This window comes from Doryrhamphus excisus, chromosome 10 (genome assembly GCF_030265055.1).
Source record: "Doryrhamphus excisus isolate RoL2022-K1 chromosome 10, RoL_Dexc_1.0, whole genome shotgun sequence".
Taxonomy (NCBI): domain Eukaryota; kingdom Metazoa; phylum Chordata; class Actinopteri; order Syngnathiformes; family Syngnathidae; genus Doryrhamphus; species Doryrhamphus excisus.
In genome coordinates this window covers 2,854,221-2,877,920 of record NC_080475.1, presented here as the reverse complement: position 1 = coordinate 2,877,920, position 23,700 = coordinate 2,854,221, and the positions used below count along the sequence as shown (strand labels likewise).

At 40.7% G+C, this 23,700-nt stretch overlaps 1 protein-coding gene and 1 long non-coding RNA gene across 3 annotated transcripts in view; one reads left to right on the top strand and one right to left on the bottom strand.

Annotated features, from left to right (window-relative positions):
* Nucleotides 1–317: 317 nt before the first annotated feature.
* LOC131137291 (rap guanine nucleotide exchange factor 5-like) overlaps nucleotides 318–23,700 on the bottom strand; it is a 25,647-nt gene continuing 2,264 nt past the window's right edge. Inside the window, exons 2-18 of one of the 2 annotated variants that reach the window (XM_058085034.1) lie at nucleotides 18,356–18,489; nucleotides 17,765–17,865; nucleotides 11,071–11,149; nucleotides 10,796–10,940; nucleotides 10,617–10,714; nucleotides 8,121–8,151; nucleotides 7,900–7,978; nucleotides 6,111–6,260; nucleotides 5,679–5,776; nucleotides 4,895–5,017; nucleotides 4,637–4,815; nucleotides 4,326–4,416; nucleotides 2,251–2,301; nucleotides 2,076–2,163; nucleotides 1,923–1,987; nucleotides 1,800–1,854; nucleotides 318–1,724 (exon numbers count right to left, since the gene is read on the bottom strand). In XM_058085034.1, the coding sequence (XP_057941017.1) occupies nucleotides 1,606–1,724; nucleotides 1,800–1,854; nucleotides 1,923–1,987; nucleotides 2,076–2,163; nucleotides 2,251–2,301; nucleotides 4,326–4,416; nucleotides 4,637–4,815; nucleotides 4,895–5,017; nucleotides 5,679–5,776; nucleotides 6,111–6,260; nucleotides 7,900–7,978; nucleotides 8,121–8,151; nucleotides 10,617–10,714; nucleotides 10,796–10,940; nucleotides 11,071–11,149; nucleotides 17,765–17,865; nucleotides 18,356–18,489 (1,686 nt within the window). In that variant the 3' untranslated portion in view covers nucleotides 318–1,605. The remainder of the gene's footprint in view (nucleotides 1,725–1,799; nucleotides 1,855–1,922; nucleotides 1,988–2,075; nucleotides 2,164–2,250; nucleotides 2,302–4,325; nucleotides 4,417–4,636; nucleotides 4,816–4,894; nucleotides 5,018–5,678; nucleotides 5,777–6,110; nucleotides 6,261–7,899; nucleotides 7,979–8,120; nucleotides 8,152–10,616; nucleotides 10,715–10,795; nucleotides 10,941–11,070; nucleotides 11,150–17,764; nucleotides 17,866–18,355; nucleotides 18,490–23,700) is intronic. The other variant, XM_058085037.1, reaches the window with a different exon arrangement.
* LOC131137293 (uncharacterized) overlaps nucleotides 21,957–23,700 on the top strand; it is a 10,621-nt gene continuing 8,877 nt past the window's right edge. The window contains exon 1 of the long non-coding RNA XR_009131879.1: nucleotides 21,957–22,031. This is a non-coding gene — a long non-coding RNA (uncharacterized LOC131137293). The remainder of the gene's footprint in view (nucleotides 22,032–23,700) is intronic.

Genomic DNA, 23,700 nt, shown 5'->3' with positions numbered 1-23,700 from the left:
AGCCAATTAACCTAGCATGTTTTTGGAATGTGGGAGGAAACCGGAGTACCCGGAGAAAACCCACGCATGCACGGGGAGAACATGCAAACTCCACACAGAGATGCCCAAGGGTGGAATCGAACGCCGGTCTTCTTGCTGTGTGGCCTTCGCGCAAACCACTCGACCACCAAATTCAAGAAAAAAAAGTTGCCTGTGTTTGCCTCATGGTAAGTCCTTCCCTGTTTTTATACATCACATGACATAATAAGACCACACAATAATAATTCTAGAACACAAAAAAAGTCACATTTGACAGTAAGAAGCTCATTTTGATGCAAAATATTTTATTACGTGGACACTGTGTCAATTCACCGTTTGCCATGTCACTCCGACAGCACTCACAAAAACATGGAGAGAATGAGGATAATGATTCTGAAATTTTATCGAGAATATGCACACATTTTTTTTTTATCAATACAGCATAAATAGAAAGAAAACATTGTTAACACTTTGTTGGCAGAATCATACTCCCATTGTCATGATTAAAACTATACAAATAAATATAATACACATTCTATGACGCTTTTACCTAAAATAATCTAGATTTACGGCAGCAGCAACAACTTGAAGTTTTTCTATTATTTTCTATAATTATCCATACACCATACTAGAATATACCTGTACATCTGCTGATGCTTCTTAATAGGAATGCCATTATGAAACAAAATTAGTAAATAGACTGATATGGTCGAGTGTGTCTTGCTGCTACATTATTTTGATTGTCCGCAGCGTTTATTTAAATGGGAATTGTTGGTTTTTGGTACTAACATACATGACCTTTGACCTGCAACGATTCCTGTCGTTTGTACTTTTTCCCCCTTATGATAATTTCCTGCACTAAATTGTGTTAATCATTTTCTGACAGTGCTTCCTAACCACTGTAGTGCTTCACATCGGTATGAAAGATCACACAATCGGTCCAAAAATGATCATCTTCATTGATTGACGTCGATACGTAAAATACGTGCTTGGGTTTGTACAGTAATTGTTCCACAATATAAACACTATGGATACAGATTATGCTCAATTTAAGATTAAGATTTCTTTACTAAAATACTCTTTGGTTAAATTTGCATTGCCATTCTGCCATCTTAATGAATTCATGTGTCTACAGGGGGGGTCATGTTCCGTTCTGTGCCTGCCGGTGAATGGCGAACATCAGTGATACGCCAAACAAAATGTTTATTTTTGATGTATTTTTTAAATATATATATTAACTTGTAGCTGTCAGTCAAGTGTAGTCTAAACTTCCGCAGAAGAGACTCATTCGAATGTGTGCTAAATGCTGCCACCTGGTGGACGTAAGAGTAACTACCACCAGCAGAGTACACATTGTCAATGAGAAATGCAGCAAAATAATACAAACATGGTGACTCTTTACAAAAATATATGTTGTAAAAAAAAAAAAAAACAATGCTGTCATTTTTTCTCTCTATGTCACTGATAATAATTTCCTGATTGACCAGCAGCTTCCTCTAGTGGTCGTCCAGGTGCAAGACCATGGATTGCTGACACGGCCCTGAGTTGTTGGAAGAGTCAGTAGGCTACAGTAAGATGTCCTTCATCTCAAGGTCGCGGCTCCAGCCTGTGTGACAGTTCAAACAGGGTCTGCTGATTGTCGATGATGTGAAGGTAATCCATATAAGCACGTACATCTGTACCGCTCTTCTGGGTGATGCCGTTACCTGGGAGAACATGGAACAATGAATCACTGTGCAGAAGCTGACTTTATCTTCTAAGGCACAGTATGAATTACTTACCCAAATGATCTTTCTGACAGTGCCTGATGATGCGGACTGTGTCTGCTATCATGTGCTGAAGAACAAAATCATTTCATTTATATTTTATTTTAAACACAGCATATTGACTCTTTGGTAACTTACCAGTTTTTCAAAATTAACCAGATTGTCATGAAAAGTCTTGTTGCCTTCATGAATGAATGTGATATCTGGGGGGAAAAAAGAGATATTTAGGTTGCAGGCATTGTTAGTTTTCTACTTGTGTCTGTAAATATAATAATAAATAGTATACTGTACCTTTAAGTAGCAGAGGAAGAAAGGGGATCTTTGGCGCCTTCATCTTCTTGAAGGTGTCCCTGTAGGCCTTATGGTTTAGCGAGGGATCCTGTGAAAACAGGTTTTGTTTGTTTCTTTCGGCTTTTTTCTATGCAGAAAAAAAATGGTTTAGTCACTGAGAGTAGCTTAAGAGTACCGTGATGGTCTCCAGCTCTGAAAACAGCTTCTTGAATTTTCCAGGAATTTTCTACAGGAACAGGAAATGCGTATATACATGAATGAATACAAATAATATATCAATTATAAGGTAACCCTTTACTATAGGGTACACTCAATTACAGTAGTTAATGAGGAGCCAACCATTCCTCATTAGTTCTTTATTTGTTCCCCAGTAACTACTCTAAATGTATGTGCCTTCAGTGACTGTTCTGTGCCTTAGTTCCTCAGTAACTACTCATTAGTTCCTTATTAGTTTTTTATTAGATCTCCAGTAACTAAATGTATGTGCCTTAGTCATTAGTTCCTCAGTGACTGTTCTGTGCCTTAGTTCCTCAGTAACTACTCACCAGTTCCTTATTAGTTTTTATTAGATCTCCAGTAACTACTCTGAATGTATGTGCCTTTGTCATTAGTTCTTCAGTGATTGTTCTGTGCCTTAGTTCCTCAGTAACTACTCATTAGTTCCTCATTAGTTTTTATTAGATCTCCAGTAACTACTCTAAATGTATGTGCCTTCGTCATTAGTTCCTCAGTGACTGTTCTGTGCCTTAGTTCCTCAGTAACTACTCATTAGTTCCTTATTAGTTTTTATTAGATCTCCAGTAACTACTCTAAATGTATGTGCCTTGGTTATTAGTTCCTCAGTGACTGTTTTGTGCCTTAGTTCCTCAGTAACAACTCATTAGTTCCTTATTAGTTTTTATTAGATCTCCAGTAACTACTCTAAATGTATGTGCCTTGGTCCTCGGTTAGTTCCTCGGTGACTACTCGTTAGTTTCTTGGTAATTACTCATTAGTTCCTTATTAGGTCTTCATTAGATCCCCAGTAACTACTTTAAATGTATGTGCCTTAGTCATTAGTTCTTTGTTAATGCCTCAGTAACTATTCTAACTTTATGTTCCTTAATTCCTCAGTAACTACTCATTAGTTCCTTAATAGTTCTTCATTAGTTCGTCAGTAACTACTCAGTTCATTCTTAGTTCTGCATTAGTTCCCCAGTAACTACTCTAAATTGATGTGCCTTAGTCATTAGATCTTCATTAATGCCTCAGTAACTAGTCTAACGTTGTGCCTTAATTCCTCAGTAACTACTCATTAGTTCCTTATTAGTTCTTCATTAGTTCGGCAGTAACTACTCAGTTCATTATTAGTTCTGCATTACTTCCCCAGTAACCACTCTAAATTGATGTGCCTTAGTCAGTAGTTCTTTATTAATGCCTCTGTAACTATTCTAACTTTGTGCCTTAGTTCCTCAGTAACTACTCTACTCATGAGATCTTCATTAGCTTTCCAGTAACTACTCTAAATTGATGTGCCTTAGTCATTAGTTCATTAATGCCTCAGTAACTATTCAAATGTTATGTGCCTTCGTTCCTCAGTAACTACTCTACTCATTAGTTCCCCAGTAACTACTCTAAATTGATGTGCCTTAGTCATTAATTCTTCATTAATTCCTCAGTAACTAGTCTAACATTATGTGCCTTAGTTCCTCAGTAACTACTCTACTTATTAGTTCTTCATTAGTTCCCCAGTAACTACTCTAAATGGATGTGTCTTAGTCATTAGTTCTTCATTAATGCCTCAGTAACTATTCTAACTTTCTGTCGCTTAGTTCCTAAGTAACTACTCTACTCATTAGTTTATTAGTTCCTCAGTAACTACTCTAAATTGATGTGCTTTGGTCATTAGTTCTTCATTAATGCCTCAGTAACTATTCTAACTTTCTGTCGCTTAGTTCCTCAGTAACTACTCTATTCATTAGTTCCCCAGTAACTACTCTAAATTGATGCGCTTTAGTCATTAGTTCTTCTTCTTTAATGCCTTAGTAACTGCTGTATGATTTTCTGCAGGAACAAATGTATAAATAAATGAATACAAACAATATATAAATTATACAATTACAGTAGTTAATGAGGAACCACTATTCATTAGTTCCTCATTAGTTCCCCAGTAACTGCTGTATTTCTGTGTGTGCCTCACTTTAAAGTGAGGCCTTCCATAAAATATGACTAAATATATTACACAATATTATGATAAGACGTTATAATTACCTCCCATGTCTGACTGAGGCGGCTGACAGCTGCCGTGTTGAGGCCCATTATGATGGCAAAGAAACAGTGGAGGTTCCTCTGTGCTTTGCAGCTGCCGAACGACATGCAGAGTTGTCACTTGTCAGCTCAACAGCATTATACACCGCTGCAGTTCACTGCTACGCCGCTAGAGGGGGGAACATCCCCAATATACTACAGCCAGCGGTAATGTGTTTTGGAATTAATTGGATTCACATGATTTCTCCAAATGAATGACGCTAAACAAGGTTCCATTGTTTTGCTTATACAGATAAATGCTGTAAGCTGCTTACTGGTCCGCTATTTTGATGAACTTCTTGATGAGTTGTACTCTTTGACAGAGCCCTGTGCACAGCAGCACCTCGGTCATCACCCACAGCTGGAGCTCATTGCAGCGCTGCAGCAACCGCTCTAGCGCCGCCGTGTGGCTGCCGCTATTATGACGTCTGAATGTGAAGTAGATGAGCTCTTGCTGCATTAAAAAAAACTCACTGTCATTTAGAAATACAGGCACATTATTGACACAGTAATGGAGGAAATGTGGTACACACCTCATGTATGGAGTCAAAGATGGACCAGTCAATATTGCTGAGAGCCACGGCCACGTCCCAAGTGTTTAAACTAAGCATGCGAGCAGTTCTTTGTTGCAGTTTGGAGTTTTCCGTTAGCGGATTCTGAGGATCAATAGAAAGAAAAAAAATAATGTCTTAATACTTTTTTTTTTTTTCAGTAAAGTGCCTGGAATGTTCAATTCCACCCTCGGCCATCTCTGTGTGGAGTTTGCATATTCTCCCCGTGCATGCGTGGGTTTTTTTCCCCGGGTACTCCGGTTTCCTCCCACATTCCAAAAACATGCTAGGTTAATTGGCGACTTGAACTTTTACTCCATACATTATGCATTATATTGGAGCAGCCGGACCGGAGCAGGAGGGGATAGAAAAGAAGAGCAAAGAACACAAAGAAGGGAGTGCTTATGGCTTATTTACTCATATTCTGTGTACTATATTGGGCGAGGAGACCCGGGTTCAATTCCACCCATCTCTGTGTGTGCTCTCCCTGTGCATGTGTGGGTTTCCTCCGGGTACTCCGGTTTCCTCCCACATTTCAAAAACATGCTAGGTTAATTAGCGACTCCAAATTGTCCATAGGTATGAATGTGAGTGTGAATGGTTTTGTCTATATGTGCCCTGTGATTGGCTGCGTGGCGACCAGTCCAGGGTGTACCCCGCCTCTCGCCCGAAGACAGCTGGGATAGGCTCCAGCACCCACCGCGACCCTCGTGAGGATAAGCGGTAGAAAATGAATGAATGCCTGGAATGCCGGTGGTCTTCCTACCATGACTTCACCAAGATCCTTCCTGCATACATGCAGTCTTCCCACCGGCAGCAGCAAATGAGAGAAAACTCTGTCGTGAGGCTGCAGGAGGAGTCTGCCTGCAGGAGAAGAAAGTCCAGACATCAGGGGAAATCTGTCCAGCAGCATGGACGAGATGGGACTCCACAGGGCACTGTTTTTTTTTTTGGCATTGATGGACTATCAAAGGCTTCTTTTGTCAGGTCATCATGAAAAACACCTATTGGTTAGAATACAAGTACTATATATGTCAGACAGTGTATATACTGCACATTAAGTATTTATTATAGGTTACAGTGGTGTAGTACTGCATTGCCTTATACCGAGAGCTGAGTATTGATCCTTGAGAAGACATAAAATGTTGCCGAGGATGGATTTACACTTGTAAATGTGACCTTATACAGAAGTGTTTACCTCCGGGATAAGTGACAGCAACCAGCACCAGTTCCCCCTGGGAGATGTCCATCCTCTCAGCCACCACCCGCAGCAGCTCCTGAGCCACAACCCCAGGTTGGGCCCTCATGCTTAGGTAAGAGTCCATCGTAATGTAGACATGACACGGTACTACAACAGACACAACAATAGGCACTGTCATTTCCTGTGTATAATCGCCCATTTTTTTTCTTAAGACTTTGAACCCTGTGGCTTATACATCATTACGGCTATTTTATGGCTATGTTCAAATCTCATGAAATCGCCTTTACCTCAGAAATACTACTAATTGTTCAATGGCTGTGCTGTTCGTTAGCGCTTTCTTTAGCAGGAGCCAATCACAAATGAACCCCAGTGGAAATTGCTGGCAGTCATTACTCAATATTACACTCACGATGGCATCTTACAAAGAACGCTAAAGTCATCACACAGTAACTTAACACTCAAAGGGTAACTAAAAAATATACAATTCAAGTACTAATACGAGTTTCTAATAAAAAATGTTAAAATGTTTTGCAGGGGCGGACAAGTGGTTAGCGCTTAGACCTCACAGCTAGGAGACCCGAGTTCAATTCCATCCTCGTCCATCTCTACGTGGAGTTTGCATGTTCTCCCCGTGCATACGTGGGTTTTCTCCGGATACTCCGGTTTCCTCCCACATTCCAAAAACATGAATGTTTTGCGGGGACAAAATGCATGATGGGAAGGTTTTTTTTCACACTTCTAACTAACTTATATGACCCATTCCTTCCTATCCCAAATCCGGAGATTTAATCTAAACTAATATATAGGTCTAATGTCTTGTTCACTCACTTGTGTTGGTTTTCTACTCCTACTTCCTCCCACATCTGCAAAATATGCAGTATAGGTTAAGTGTCAGTCATACGGTCTATTTGTCTTGGTGGGTGGAGGCGGGGCCGGTAGCATATGCACACTGAGCAGTGCAAGGTAACGTAGTATAAATGAAATTACTAGATTGCAATATATTTTCTTTAAAATAATGTTAATGTGGGTGGCACGGCGGGCTAGTGGTTAGCGCGCAGACCTCACAGCTAGGAGAGCCGAGTTCAATTCCATCCTCGGCCATTTCTGTGTGGAGTTTGCATGTTCTCCCTGTGCATGCGTGGGTTTTCTCCGGGTACTCCGGTTTCCTCCCACATTCCAAAAACATGCTAGGTTAATTGGCGACTCCAAATTGTCCATAGGTATGAATGTGAGTGTGAATGGTTGTTTGTCTATATGTGCCCTGTGATTGGCTGGCAAACAGTCCAGTACCTCCAGCACCCCCGCGGCCCTCGTGAGGAAAAGCGGTAGAAAATGAATGAATAATGTTCATGCGTGTCGTGTCTTGTGACACCGCTAATATCAATACAAGGTTAACTTAATAATGCTTTACGGCTGGTGTGTGTTAAAAGCAAAACGATGCGTTTAAGGCACATGTTCCTTGTCACAATTTGTGCACATTTAAGAGCTTTGTCCAAGCAACATCCCAATCGGTTGACATAAAATCTAAAATTGTCCGCTGGATTTCCTCACTTGCTTTCCAGGAACTACATGCGGTGTTGTGTTTTCAACCCAGCACGTCATCAACTAATTTAGCACTTCCCTCAAGAGCCTTCCCAGCATGCCGCTGGTTTTTTTTTTTGTATTGTTTTCCCGAGGCCCTGTCATAACTCAGGAACGTGTATGTTAGATTGCCAGCCGTCTGAAGAATTCCTATTGTGATACTGCAGAGAATACTACTCATGGTGCATGCGTTGTTACTACTCACCTTCCTTTGTTTCTCTTTGTGTGGCCCTGGACAGGAGGCCGTTGTCTTTCAGGCTCAATTGGTGGAAAAGTGCTTTGCTCTGAAGGAAGTGAAAAGGCGTAGATTTGGAAAACAGAACTAGGCAGGAAATGTACAGACATAATCTTCCAACACCCAAAATGGTAAGTACACAGTATTCATATTGGCCTATTTTATTTTAAAAAAAAGAAAAAAATACTCACCTTTCTTTGCGGGGAATATTCCTCCACCGTGCTGTTTGAAAAAAATAAAATAAAATAAATTAACTAATAAAGCACCAACACAGCCGCAAAATGTTATATTATTTAGCCCTTGAAGTGGATCTTGTGATCTTTTTTTGATTTGCATAAATACACATCCCACGCAGTTTATAATCAAAGTAAAGGGTATGTGCTGGCTTTACGTTATTATTTAAACTCAATGTCAAAAAGGTGAGAGTAGATTGCTTTGTAGATTTTTTTTTTTTTTTCCGAGCTGTCAGTGTGATGTGTTTGTTTATTCAGTTTATATTCTCCTGGGTTCAGGCTGACGGACGGCTATGACGGATAGCCCTGTGTCTATTAGGGTGCTTTGCATCACAATGGGTGTGTTGGCACAAAAACTTGAGAGAAAAACCCACCGGCTGGGCAGCAGCAGCCACCCTGGGCTCATAAAAAAAATATTACAGTGTCTTTCAGTTTCTACCAGAGAAGCAATGCAATTCAGTCGCTATAAGCTCTTTGAAACCAACGACAGGCTTTCTTTTTTTGCTTAAAAGCTAGATTGAGTCAGCTTGCACTCCCGCTGTTGCACAAAGCAGCCCAATCTTGTTCTCCCAATGGGCCTCGTTGTAAAAAAAAAAAAAAAAGGCCATAAATAGTGTAGAATGTCACTTAGTAACACCCACACAAAGTGCATGGCTTTATATGAGCGGCTATTGTGGTGTGTCCGCTTCTGGAAGTGAGTGGGAATGAGGCAACCATCAGGTCGGATCATTTGCACTGGTTCCTAATTGGCAGCACGTCAGAGCCTCCCCAGGGGGACCTTGATTGGAGGATGCGGTCCACAGAGAGTGGAAAAGAGGGGGGGGGGGGGGGGGGGGGAGTCACACATGGTGATGTGTCCGGCTCCTGGAGGACCGTAGCTGTTTGTTTGTTAGTGAACCGGATTACTTAAAAATGGCTAATTTACGCTACTACTCTCAGGATTTAGAATGTTTTTCAGCTACACTTTCACAATATGGCCAGAAATATTTCAGTATTGAACAAAGCAAAATTTGTTCTCAATCAGAAATCACTCCACACTCTTTATTGCTCTCTGGTTCTACCATATCTTACTTATTGTGTGGAAATATGGGCTAATAACTATAAAAACAATCTTCACTCGCTAAATGTACTGCAAAAAAGGCCAGTAAGGATAATTCATAATGCCGCCTACGGAGAACATACTAACTCCTTATTTCTAAAATCACAAATACGCAAATATATCACTATATTGACACTTATATGGTACCCATTATGTCATTGGATGGTCATATCACCTCATACTTCGGTACATGACAAAAAAATAATAATAAATACAATTAAATACATTTTTTTAAACTATATTAAAAAATTATCAAAATAATATATATATATATATATATATTTTTATTTTATTTTTGTAAATAAAAATATTTATTTATTTTTTGTTTTTTAATTAAAAAATATTTTTTAATTAAAAAAACTATATTAGGAAAGCAGGAAGTGAACAAATGTAACAGTTACTTCTTCCTACTCCTTTTGGACATGTGGAACTGTGAACTGATTATGTGATGCATTCAATTGTAATCTGATGCATGTTCAAATGAAATAAAACCATTACAATATGTGCATGTGATACTGTACATATTAACAATTAATTCATCTGGAATTTGATATAGCCTGCATTTATAGCGATTTTTACAAGAAAACACCCAGGAAATAGGGACACAATATAACACGCCTGCCTTTGTGAATGTATGTTTCTGCACATGTATTCGCATTAATAGGCTCCTGTTTATTTGTCCAGCAAAGTCAAATACTTTGCATATTTTCATGCAGAAGCATGAGACGACGCAATGAGCCGCGGATTCCACTGAAAATGAGCTTGGTTATTATCTTGCAAGGACAGAATGTGGCTCTAAAAAATTGCAGTCTTGCTTCAGTAACCTGGTTGTGTCGCGCAATCTAATGTGGCGACATCAAAAAGCTTTATCTCCCCAAGAAAAAAAAACGTCTAAAAAATTTGATACTACTATATTTTTACTGCATTTATCGTCTGAGCGCAGGAGTCCATTTCGAAGCTCCGACTAGACTGCAGAGTTCAGCGTGGGTGTTAATTTATGTGCAGCTTCTTCCTTTTTTTTTGTCAAGATACACAAACTCCAGCCAATTCTCTGACGTCCTGTCCTTCCTTTGGAAAGTTTCTGTATTCCCAATAGTTGGAAGATTCAACATAAAAAGCTCCCCGACTTTTAGACTATATTTTTTTTCATCCGTCTCTGAAAGGATGCATTGATGAGACGCTTTAAAAAGCTCCAAGCAGAGAAGAAGCTCTTCCTTTGTGCAATGAAAAGACACTCGACTTCAATCAGATCTGCTGTGGTTCATACTTAGCCAAAAAACTGTGACTCCCGTTTGCAAATAATTCATATATATGTAGTAATTTATCATTTATGACCTTTTTTAATTAATACTTACGTTCTGCGATGCAACTGGTAGAGCTTCTGCAGCTCTCTCACATCACCTTCCAAAGCCGGGTGCTCGTAAAGGTCATCCACCATGTAGCGGTACAAAGTCTGGAAGGAAACGTCTATTTTCATTACGTTACGCCCTGTACGCCCTGTTTTTTTTTTTTTTTTTGTACATTCGTCCTCTACCTTCATGAACAATTTGACATGTTCGTCCTCTCTCAGGAAGTCCCTGCAGAGCAGTATCCACTGCGACACCAGGTGTACTACTTTCTGTTTCCTCTCCAGAGCCTCCATGGCTTGCTCTTTCAGTCTGCATCGTTTGCAGCAATAAGTGGAGATAGGGGTTAAGGCGTCAACACAGCCTGACTTCAAATAGACGGCGTGTAATTCTGACTGTAGGCTTGTTAGCAAGCAAGGATGCTGGTGAGAACGATGAGTTGTTTGTTGTTGCTGAAGGATATTGTCCCAGAAGAGCTTGGCATAAATCGCTGGTTGACATGAACACCGGGTAGGTCAACAGAAAGTCGTCCAGAAGCGCGTCTGTAAACAGAGATACATCATTGCAGTGGAAACGGCGAATTTGAACAACACCAATTCAGAATGGAATCAAACTTTGTTTTATTTTTCCTATAGTGTCTTTGTAATGTCTCCATAAAAGGGTACCAGTGACGGATAGCTTAAAAAGTGTAATGATAACCATAGCTACTCAGTGCAAGATTAGAGGTACCCAAAGTGCAGCCGGGGGCCATTTGCCGCCTGCAGGTCAATTTTACTTGCCTAAACATGGTTGTACAACCTTCTAAAAAAAACTCTTTTTAACACTCTTTAGACACCAAATAACACCCCCTGCACCTTTACACTTGTACATAGTGCCCAATATAGTACACAGAATATGAGTAAATAAGCCATAAGCACTCCCCTTTCTGTGTTCTTTTCTCTTCTTTTCTATCCCCTCCTGCTCCGGTCCGGCTGCTCCAATATAATGCATAATGAATGGAGTAAAAGTTCAAATATTAATACTAATCATGCAAAGCTGACAAGTAGACTCATTCAGTCATGTTTTGCCGCTTATCCTCACAAGGGTCGCGCGGGGCTGCTGGAGCCTATCCCAGCTGTCTTCAAGCGAGAGGCGGGGTACACCCTGGACTGGTGGCCAGCCAATCACAGGGCACATATAGACAAACAACCATTCACACTCACATTCATACCTATGGACAATTTGGAGTCGCCGATTAACCTAGCATGTTTTTGGAATGTGGGAGGAAACCGGAGTACCCGGAGAAAACCCACGCATGCACGGGGAGAACATGCAAACTCCACACAGAGATGGTCGAGGGTGGAATTGAACCCAGGTCTCCTAGCTGTGAGGTCTGCGCGCTAATTATTGTGTTTCTTGTTGACGTACACATTACTATAAATAGAACTAGCAAGACTGCAATTGAACCCGGGTCTCCTAGCCCAATATAGTACACAGAATATGAGTAAATACGCCATAAGCGCACTCCCTTCTCTGTGTTCTTCGCTCTTCTTTTCTATCCCCTCCTGCTCCGGTCTGGCTGCTCCAATATAATGCATAATGCATGGAGTAAAAGTTGAAATATTAATACTAATCATGCAAAGCTGACAAGTAGCATGTTTTTGGAATGTGGGAGGAAACCGGAGTACCCGGAGAAAACCCACGCATGCACGGGGAGAACATGCAAACTCCACACAGAGATGGCCGAGGGTGGAATTGAACCCGGGTCCCCTAGCTGTGAAGTCTGTGCGCTAATTATTGTGTTTCTTGTTGACGTATATACATTACCATAAATTAAGAACTAGCTACCCACATGCATACGGAGTAATAAGTCAGCAGATAAACACTCAACACTGACAGGAAGGGCAACAGCACTTCTGTTCTATTGAAATTTAACCTCCATTATGTCTGCCGAGGCAGTGAGGCGGACTCTTTCGGAGGCAGCGCGTAAAACAAATTGAAAGTGAAAATCAGACATTGTAAGACGCTCAGTGGAGAAATCAACTTTGGCTGTATGCCCAGTCCAAGCTGCTGAAACGTGACGACCATCATTAAGGATAAAGATGGTATCTTTGAAGCTTGCACTGAGCGTGGGGGGGGGGGGGCTTTTAGAATTGCAGCACGTTATTCCTGGAATGAACTTCCAATCGATTTTAAAGAAGTGGTATCACTTGACACCTTTTAACTGAATTTGTTAACTTTAACTTGTTTAAATAAGCTTGTTTTTATTGTTTTTATTGATGAACGACTGACCAATTAATAATGGTATTATGATGGCAACGGGGCGGCACAACGGTCTAGTGGTTAGCGCACAGACCTCACAGCTAGGAGACCAGGGTTCAATTCCACCCTCGGGCATCTCTGTGTGGAGTTTGCATGTTCTCCCCGTGCATGCGTGGGTTTTCTCCGGGTACTCCGGGTTTCCTCCCACATTCCAAAAACATGGTAGGTTCAAATCTCATGAAATCGCCTTTACCTCAGAAATACTACTAATCGTTCAAAAGCCAATCACAAATGAACCCCAGTGGAAATTGCGGGAAGTCATTACTCAATATTACACTCTGACTCACGGTGGCATCTTACAAAGAACGCTAAAGTCATCACACGATAACTTAACACACAAAGGGTAGCTAAGAAATATACAATTCAAGTACTAATACGAGTTTCTAATAAAAAAAATGTTAAAATGTTTTTCAGGGGCTGCATGGCGGACGAGTGGTTAGCGTTTAGTCCTCACAGCTAGGAGACCCGAGTTCAATTCCATCCTCAGCCATTTTTGTGTGGAGTTTGCATGTTCTCCCGCGTGGGTCTGTGGGTATTCTCCAGGTACTCCGGTTTCCTCCCACATTCCAAAAACATGCTAGGTTAATTGGCGACCAGTCCAGGGTGTACCCCGCCTCTCGCCCGAAGACAGCTGGGATAGGCTCAAGCATCCCCACGACCCTCGTGAGGATAAGCGATAGAAAATTAATGAATGAATGAAAACAGTGCTGCACGGTGTTCGAGTGGTTAGCACTCAGGCCACACAGCTCTAAGACCCGAGTTCAATTCCACCCTCGGCCATCTCTGTGTGGAGTTTGCATGTTTTCCCACGTTCCAAAAACATGCTAGGTTAATTAGCGACTCCAAATCGTCCATAGGTATGAATGTGAGTGTGAATGGTTGTTTGTCTATATGTGCCCTGTGATTGGCTGGCGACCAGTCCAGGGTGTACCCCGCCTCTCGCCCGAAGACAGCTGGGATAGGCTCCAGCACCCCCGCGACCCTCGTGAGGTAAAAGGGGTAGAAAATGAATGAATGAATGAATGATGGCAACGGTTTGAGCCTCCACTTTACATTATTTCCGATGGGAAAATGTGAAATTAGACTTGGAATATTGTGGGTTCCACTGTGTAACAGTACTTTCCGATACTGGACCCCTGAAGCAGACTACATGCATTAAGTTGAGACATTTCAAAAAAAAAAAAAAAAGAGCCCCATAAGCGAGAAAAAGTCTTTCATGTCTGTGATGATGACTTCCACTTGGTCCACTGAGGATTCCGTGGTTCTTTTTAGCCCTGCAAGTCCAAACAAGTCTGCACTGGCTTTATCTTCTATGGCACACGTTGGCTATATCTAAGGCTGTAAACGTGTTGATAAGACAATGGTGGTAATGTGTAAGTTGAGTCGTTGTGATGAAGTCATACTGTGATGAAGTCTCTGAACAGCAGAGACAATCTGAGCATGCTCAGCGATCATCCTAATGTGTTTTCTTGTGGGTTTGTTTTGACCCTATGAAGGTTACACATGCTCGAGTGTTCCTGTAAATGGATTATATTAAATATGGTCAAGGAAATTGATAGCAGGCAAAGACTCAAACAGCAAAGTCAGGAGGTTCTGTTATTTCTTCCTGTTTGAATAACAATGCAGTACAATTTCACGCCTCTTGATGAATGAACATATTTCGTGGTGATCTATATCACTATATCTCATAATCATAATAGAGTATTCTACCAAACGCGATGCAATGTAAATCGTAGAATTTCATTAAAACAAAACAAAACTGATTTTAAATGTAATTTGATATATAATGATATATAAAATTTGATATATGGAGTGTGGCGCACCCCAGGTGGTGGTAATTTGGTCCAGCGCACCACTGTGCTCAGCCAATTTGATAGACTGGATTGTGGCGAGAGGGGCGTGCCGGCGCACCAGGGGGGGGTGTCCACATTTTCATTTTGGCGCAGTGACAATTTTATGACAGAACACCTGCCAGCTCCTAACTGGTCTATTCTCGGCGCAGGCGAAGCGCACCCTGTACAGTACATTTTTTTTTATTAATTGTCCCAACACATGTCATGTCAGATCAAAGATGTCACGAATAATGGGAACTCAACCTAACGGCAGCTGAAAGTATGATGCCAACCGGGGACGGCTCTACACCGGGGCGGGGGCAACGCCCCCCTAAATAAATAGCTTGACACATCCACTCATCGCTCATCTCCTTGGCTGTGCTGGATGCTTTTTCATAGCCTAGATCGCCTCTCCTTCATTTCCCCTCAGTAACCATCCAGTGTTAGTATGCAAATGAGCCAACACACAGCGCAGACTTTGTGGAAATAGAAGACAAAAAAAAAGTATCACAGCTTTTGAATCTCTCTAAAATACACAGAGGATTATATGCGCCCTTTCATCAGAATGTATTGAGTAGTACCGTGATAGTACTTTGCCAATGGGTAATCTGCATTTCTATTCTGCTGTCTTACGCACCCAGACATTCAGCACTGGGCCAAATCCTAACAAATGTGGTTGTCCTTTCAGAGGAAATTCATGATGGATTCATTGATCCACTCTGTCAATCCACCATAAAATGAATCAGGCTGACTAATCCTTTTTTTCCATTTCAATAGTCCACATAAAATTGATTATCACAGCCTTCCAAATAAGCATGTTAATGTGTTCCTTATTGGCTGCAAGTCTAAAAATCCATTGAGCTGGAACATCTTTAGACTCTTCAACAGTAGTGCTGTATCACATGCATTACATGCTATAAACTGGATTTAGAGATTATGGGCTGAGTTGGATCTAAAATGTAATTGGGAGTGTCATGTAGTGTTTCACGTAGCTGCTGATCCGGGATTGGCCTTAGAATGACTGGCAATCAGTCCAGCAGGGGGTTGCAGTCTGCATTTTGACCTAAGCCAGTCGGGATAGGCGTCAACAATATAGAAATTGATGGATGGTAATTATAGGTTATCACATGGTTTGTCTGGTATCAGGCCAGGTATCAAGTGTCAGTATCAGCTCATACTGGCTCATACTGGCAGGAACCCAAGACATCTTTCTTGGGTTCCTTCCCAGCATATACAATATATTTAGTATTATGCCGCATGATGTCGAAATACTGATATACGCTAGTACAGGTGGGCAAATGTTTTGACTTGTGGTCCGCATTGTTTTAACAAAATTTATGGGGGGGCCAGACCATAGATATAGACTTCCTTTATTGTCATTGCACAATAATACAGCAGTGAAATTGCCAACAAAATGTCGTTGCTTGGCTCCCGTATAATAATAAATAATAATAATGTGGAGAATAAATAGATAAATAGACATCAAATATGAACAACAATGTACAGCGTATACAGTAAATTATATTATATTATATTATATTATATTATATTATATTATATTATATTATATTATATTATATTATATTATATTATATTATATTATATTATATTATATTATATTATATTATATTATATTATATTATAATATAATAAAATTAATAAAATTGATAAAACAGCAAAAGGTTGGCTCAAGCCATGATGCCAGGTTGTATGTTAAGTAAAAAAAAAAATAGGTATAGGTCCATAGGTATGAATGTGAGTGTGAATGGTTGTTTGTCTATATGTGCCCTGTGATTGGCTGGCCACCAGTCCGGGGTGTATGTGTATAAAAATAAAAATAAAAATAAAAATAAAAATAAAAATAAAAATAAAAATAAAAATAAAAATAAAAATAAAAATAAAAATAAAAATAAAAATAAAAATAAAAATAAAAATTGGATTAGGAAAGCAGGAAGTGAACAAAAGTGACAGTTAGTATGTGATAATAAACATTATCATTATCTGGTATCGTGCCCGTGAAACAACCAATCAGAGAACAGCACACGAGTGCTTAGTGCCTAGTGCTTCTCCAGTCACCAAAAAACCCAAACTTGATTAATGGAACATTGATAAGATAAGACTGTTGATAAAATATTATTGTTGAAATATTTTTGTTATAATTATTGTGTTTACACTGTTTAGATATAATACATGTAATAAACTGAGAATTTTCTGGAAACAAAATGGTCTTTTGATTAAATAGTACGTGATAATAAGCTCATGATTAAATAGTATGTGATAATAAGATCATCACATGGTTTGTCTGGTATCAGGCCAGGTATCATGCATGATACCTGGCATGTATCAGCATGCTGTATCACGAGCACATTGCACAGGACTCAGTGGAGATCAATTTCAGGCTCAGTTCTTCTTCTCTTTCTAGACGTGCGGGCTCTGTGACCTTGGGACCTCACCGCTCCCTGCGGAGACCTTGATTTCACCGCTTGCATCATCAACTCTGAATGATTCCTCCACAATAAAAAACCAGGGAACTTAGAGGTTAGTGATTTTTTCGATGTATACATGTAATGTGCTGCACATGACTCGGGTTGTTGTTGTTGAACGCATCCCCATGAGACAACATTCACATCAATTTCATCCACTTCCTCAACAAAATGAGGAATCAACTGCGATCACGTCGGCTCCCCACTGAAGCACAGTCGAGAAGGACTCACCAGAACTCACCCCCCCTTCTTGTTGTAGTCTCTCCCATCTCCAATCACCATTTCTCATACAAGCTTTAGCAACAGTGTCTCCTCTGCCTTGGCAACAGTGTCGCATAATTAGCGTTATTAGCGTACTTGATGCCAGCCTGGACAGTGTATCTGTTTTCTTTTCAAAGCTACCTTTTTTTGGGGGGGTGGTGGTGATGGCATGGGATCGTAACAGGGCGTCTTTTTGCAACCACGGAGTGATGACATCACAGAAAAACAGCGTGTAAAGTTGCATTGTCGTTATTCCAAGAAATATTAGTATACCACCGACCTGGTTCTTTGCCCTGTGATGCCACCGGGTCCTCATCCAGCGTCAGGTCATTCAGCAGGTGATCCAGGATCTTCTCAGGTGTCCCTGACACCACCGTGTACCTGTCAGACAGCACAGAGTCAGTGGACGAGTCCTCATCCATGGAGGACAGCGAGCGGTTGCTGCTCCACTCCTCCTCGCCCTCCGTGCCCTCGTCGTCTATGTAGCGGAAGTAGGGCACGTCGAACGTGGGCAGAGTCGGCGGCTCCGTCCGCCCGCTGCTGTCACCGCTGCCGGTTCTCTCAGACCCTTCCTCGTCTTCGTCCTCCTCATCCTCTTCCTGCTCCACTAAGGCTGCGTGCAGCAGCAGCCTCTCATCCCGCAGCATCACGCCGGTAACGCTACCGTGGTTACTGTTGCATGCCCTCTTCACCCATACATTCAGAGTCCTGTGCCGCCCCCCCCCACCCACCACCACCACCACCACCCGTCCCTAGTCTACTAAAGCTCCCGAGTGAAGTGATGGAAGCATGTCTGACTGAGAGAATGGTATCGGTGGAGGAGACAGCAATAGTGGAAGCGAGCAAGGCAGGGATTTGTGAGTGGCTTTACCTCCTCTTCCTCGCCTCCTCCTCCTCCGCCTCCCTCCCTCCTCCCCTCGCTGGTGGCTGTGACGACATCCTCTGAAGGACCAACACACAGCGGCCCCACTCCAGCACACGGACCGCCTCGTCACTCTGGACAGGCTGGACAGGAAAGATAGATGGAGGGAGGGAGAGAAGGAGGGATTGTATTATCACCAAGGAGACACCCCCCTCCTTCTATGTTCTCCCACTAACACAAATCACCACTGATTTCCATCACAATACTCCGTCAAAGCCTCCACTGTAAATGAAGTGGAGTTTCCACAGATCATTATTCCTCCTCTTATCAGCAGGAGCCCATTCAGGGATTAACATAAGTAACTCATACATATTTTAATTATTGGTTCCTACGTTGGGTCTATTAAATTATGGCTGGTGCCTTCAGGTTCTCGGGGTGTGGAGTTAACATTCTCTGCTGTCTCCTATAGGACCTTTTACACATGTCATTCTTTATTCATATTCACATTTACTATGCCCGGGTCACACAGTCACTGATCTGAGATTGTCACTAAAAAGACTGGAAAAGGTCACCTCTGTTCCATCTTTAAATCTTCACCAGAGTGACAGCTCCCCTCTTTTTTTTACACACCTATTCACTAAGCAGTGTGGGCGGAAAGCATGCAGCAGTCACTCAAAGCAGTGATGAATATACAGTAGAAAGCAGTTCATCAATGATGCCTCAAAACATAACCGCTAACATATCCAAAAACAGGAGTTTGACTACTTAGAGTTTGTGTTCTTGCCCTCCATTGTCAAACAATCGAGGTTGACTCTGAGTTTGTTTACTTGAATCGAAGTACACATAAAATATACATAGACCAGACTTATGGATAATGCAATAATAATAAATCTTCTTTCTTGGGTTCCTTTCCCAGCATATACAATATATTTAGTATTATGCTGCATGATGTCGAAATACTGATATACGCTAGTACAGGTGGGCAAATGTTTTGACTTGGGGTCCACATTGCTTTAACAAAATTTATGGGGGGGGGGCAGACTATAGATAGATAGATAGATAGACTTCCTTTATTGTCATTGCACAATAACACAGCAGTGAAATTGCCAACAAAATGTTGTTGCCTGGCTCCAGTATAATAGTAAATAATAATAATAATAATGTGGAGAATAAATAGATGACATCAAGTATGAACAACAATGTACAGCGTAAACAGTAAATTGCACATATTATTATATTATATTATATTATATTATATTATATTATATTATATTATATTATATTATATTATATTATATTATATTATATTATATTATATTATATTATATTATATTATAATAAAATTAATAAAATTGATAAAACAGCTACTTAAACCATCAAAAGGTTGGCTCAAGCCATGATGCCAGGTTGTATGTTAAGTTTAAAAAAAAAAAATTAAACTATATTAGGAAAGCAGGAAGTGAACAAATGTAACAGTTACTGATTGTAAAAGTACCAGATGGAGGGGTAGGATTTAATAAGCTTTGCTTCTTCCTACTCCTTTTGGACATGTGGAACTGTGAACTGATTATGTGATGCATTCAATTGGAATCTGATTCATATTCAAATGAAATAAAACCATTACTAAGTTTAAATTAAATACTTTGGAAAGAACGGGTGGGCCGCATTCAAAAACTTGGCGGGCCGGATGTGCCCCCCGGGCCGTAGTTTGCCCACCCCTGCGTTTTGTGCAATTCACCACAGTTTTAAACTGCACAATAATGCTCTTTAAAGACGTTATATTCTCAAACTAATGAATAAACAATCGTTTACCCCAACCGCCACAATGTCCATTCACGAGTGCAGTCGTATGCACAAAAGGTTGCCGTTACTGCTCCTAGAAAGCCTAAAGACTGGTGGTAGCCGCTTTGACAATGCAGTGTTTGGATCACAGATATTGGCCCTAATGAGGACCTGTCAGTACGGTGCACGCATCCTGCATCGCCTCAACCTTTCAAACCTCCTCTCTTGAGCCATCAGTCAGGGCAACACTCATCTTTGTGCATGCAATTAGCTGTGCAGACAGCCTCCAAGTGGTTGTGCGTTTTCTTTCTTTTTTTTTTTTTTTTTTCTTGCCCTAATTGCCTTTTGCACAGAAGCGTTCAAGCGTCCAGGCACATTATCAGCTGTACTGTATAGTATCCAAACAAATATGTAATACTGTGCAAGTCTTGTTTTGAAAGAAATCATAGCAAAAACAGTATAGTTGGATAGATACACTTGTTGGAGGCAGGTCTTTGCAATGTGTGTATTATGTTGTTAAATACTTCTTTGTCTCGAGTGCATTTTTTACTTTCATATTGGAAATGGTTTTATTTCATTTGAACATGCATCAGATTACAATTGAATGCATCACATAATCAGTTCACAGTTCCACATGTCATAAAGGAGTAGGAGGAAGCAAAGCTTATTAAATCCTACCCCTCCATCTGGTACTTTTACAATCAGTAACTGTTACATTTGTTCACTTCCTGCTTTCATAATTTTATTTTTATTTTTATTTTTTGTACAAGGTTATATGACCATCCAATGGGTACCATAGTAACTGTCAATATAGTGATATATATAGCACATCATTTTCATCACTTGCTGAAACAAGAACCTGGACATGGTCCTGGGAAAACAGGATGTTGGACTGGTGGCCAGCCAATCACAGGGCACATATAGACAAACAACCATTCACACTCACATTCATAACTTTGGACAATTTCGAGTCGCCAATTAACCTAGCATGTTTTTGGAACGTGGGAAAACATGCAAACTCCACTCAGAGATGGCCGGGGGTGGAATTGAACTCGGGTCTTAAGAGCTGTGTGGCCTGAGTGCTAACCACTTGTCCACCGTGCAGCACTGTTTTCATTCATTCATTCATTTTCTATCGCTTATCCTCACGAGGGATGTGGGGATGCTTGAGCCTATCCCAGCTGTCTTCGGGCGGGAGGCGGGGTACACCCTGGACTGGTGGCCAGCCAATCACAGGGCACATATAGACAAACAACCATTCACACTCACATTCATACCTATGGACAATTTGGAGTCGCTATTTAACCTAGCATGTTTTTGGAATGTGGGGGGAGAACATGACAACAGAGATGGCCGAGGAGGGAATTGAACTCGGGTTTCCTAGCTGTGAGGCCTGTGTGCTAACCACTCGATCACTGTGCAGCCCCTGAATGAAAACATGAAAAATGATTTTACATGAAAAAAACGTTAGCCGATGGACTTCCCAATTAAAATATGCGTCTTATGAATAGTAGGGCCGGATTTGTGTTTTTCCAAGAAAGTTTTCCGACTAGCTTCGGTCAATATGTAAACTCACCTTTCCCCACAATGAATTATTGATCCAGCTCCAGTACACACCCTGAGCCGTGTGATTATTAGATGCGACAACAATCAGGTCTCCGGAACAAAATGCTTGGAATTGTACGGAGCTCCCAGGCCCTTAGGTGACCTGGACTCACAGATTTAAGTACTCCTAAAATGGTCTCTGGTCTGGAGAAGAGTAAACATTACTGAAGAGACATGTGACATCAGATGCTTTATTGTCCCTCTCTGGGTTCCAGATGCATTCCACTGGATGGAGGGACCCTCCTCTGTCTGTCTGCTTGGCTTTGTGATGCTACACCAGCGCCGGCATGCATGCATGGTATGGAACACTCACATCGCACACAATTCGACTGAAATTCCTCGTGGGGTTATGTGGAAAAAAAAAGATAGCAAAAAATTCAAACACCAGCTCGGTTTTCAAAGAACTATTTGATGTTGACTTTGCTTTCCCCCCCCACCACCAAAAGTACCTCTGTTCTCATTGGCTAAGCTGTCATCATATCACCAGAATGTGCATGTTATGTAAAACTGGAACATTTGGCCTAACATTTGCACAGGAAGTGCATGTTATAATAAGAAGTAGCCACGTCCAACTAGATGAAATGTCAAATATAAATCATGCAATGGAAAAAAAAAAAACATACAAACTAAATAAGATTGAAAGCGATTGCATAACAGTCAGAGTGCATTGAAGTGAAATAGTCATGCAGTCACCATCTGGGAACTCTAAGCTCTTTGATGCCCAGATTTAGATATGTATATGAGTAATGTATGCATGTGGCATCATTGGATTACTGTAAACTATTGTATTATCTGGAGACTCAGCTGCATAATCTCTATATTTCTATCTATGTCAAGTACTTAATGAGGTCTCCGTATCTGCAGTACACGAACTTGTCATTGGTATACTTCATTTTCCGCTATGTTCTAATATATGAGAATAGCTTGCTGTATCATATATATGTCAGGGGTCTCAAACATGCGGCCCGCGGGCCAAATGTGGCCCATAGGAGACGAGTTTGAGGCCCCCGCCTTGATATGAAAGTTTAATGTTAGTGCGGCCCGCGCAAGTTTGATATGGATGCTGTATGGTATCATGTACCCAGAAAAAATTAATAATAATAATGTTCATGTTAAAGGTCAAATAACTGTTAATAGTTATCCTCCCTATCCGTGTGGAAGTGGTAAGTTTTTGGCTATTTAAGTTCAAAGGAAATAACTTGAAGGCTACCGTTTAGGTCGCTAGCTCTCTAGTTTGCGAGTTAGCATGTGTCTCAAGACCCTGCAGTTGCGCAATGTGTTGTAAATCGGCGGTCTCAAACATGTGGCCCGCGGGCCAAATGTGGCCCGCAGGACACTAGTTTGAGGCCCCCACCTTGATATGAAAGTTTAATGTTAGTGCGGCCCGCGCAAGTTTGATATGGATGCTGTATGGTATCATGTACGCAGAAAAAACTTACATTTGATTAATGTTCATGTTAAAAGTTATCCTCCCTATCCGTGTGGAAGTGGTAAGTTTTTGGCTATTTAAGTTCAAGGGAAAGAACTTGAAGGCTACCGTTTAGGTCGCTAGCTCTCTAGTTTGCGAGTTAGCATGTGTCTCAAGACCCTGCAGTTGCGCAATATGTTGTAAATAAAAAGAGTATAAATGTGACTATAGTCGTGTTTTGTCATGTCTACAGGGCTCTAATAATGCTTTGTTCATTTTAATCTGAAAAAAATAATTTGTCTACCCACCAACTATATGTGGTTTCTTAAGTTTTTATTAGTTGCCGTTTTATTATTATTATTATATTTATTTATTACTGATTGATTGATTTTCTTTATTCTTGATTTGTTTATTTATTTTTCATCTTATTTTGTGTAGAAAAATAAAAAGTAAGATATTTGAGAACAGTGGAATGTTTTATCAGAGCTTTTCTTGTAGAAAATTGGAACCAAAGCAAAGTTTTTTAATTTTTTTTGTTTTTAATAAATGCGTTTTTTTT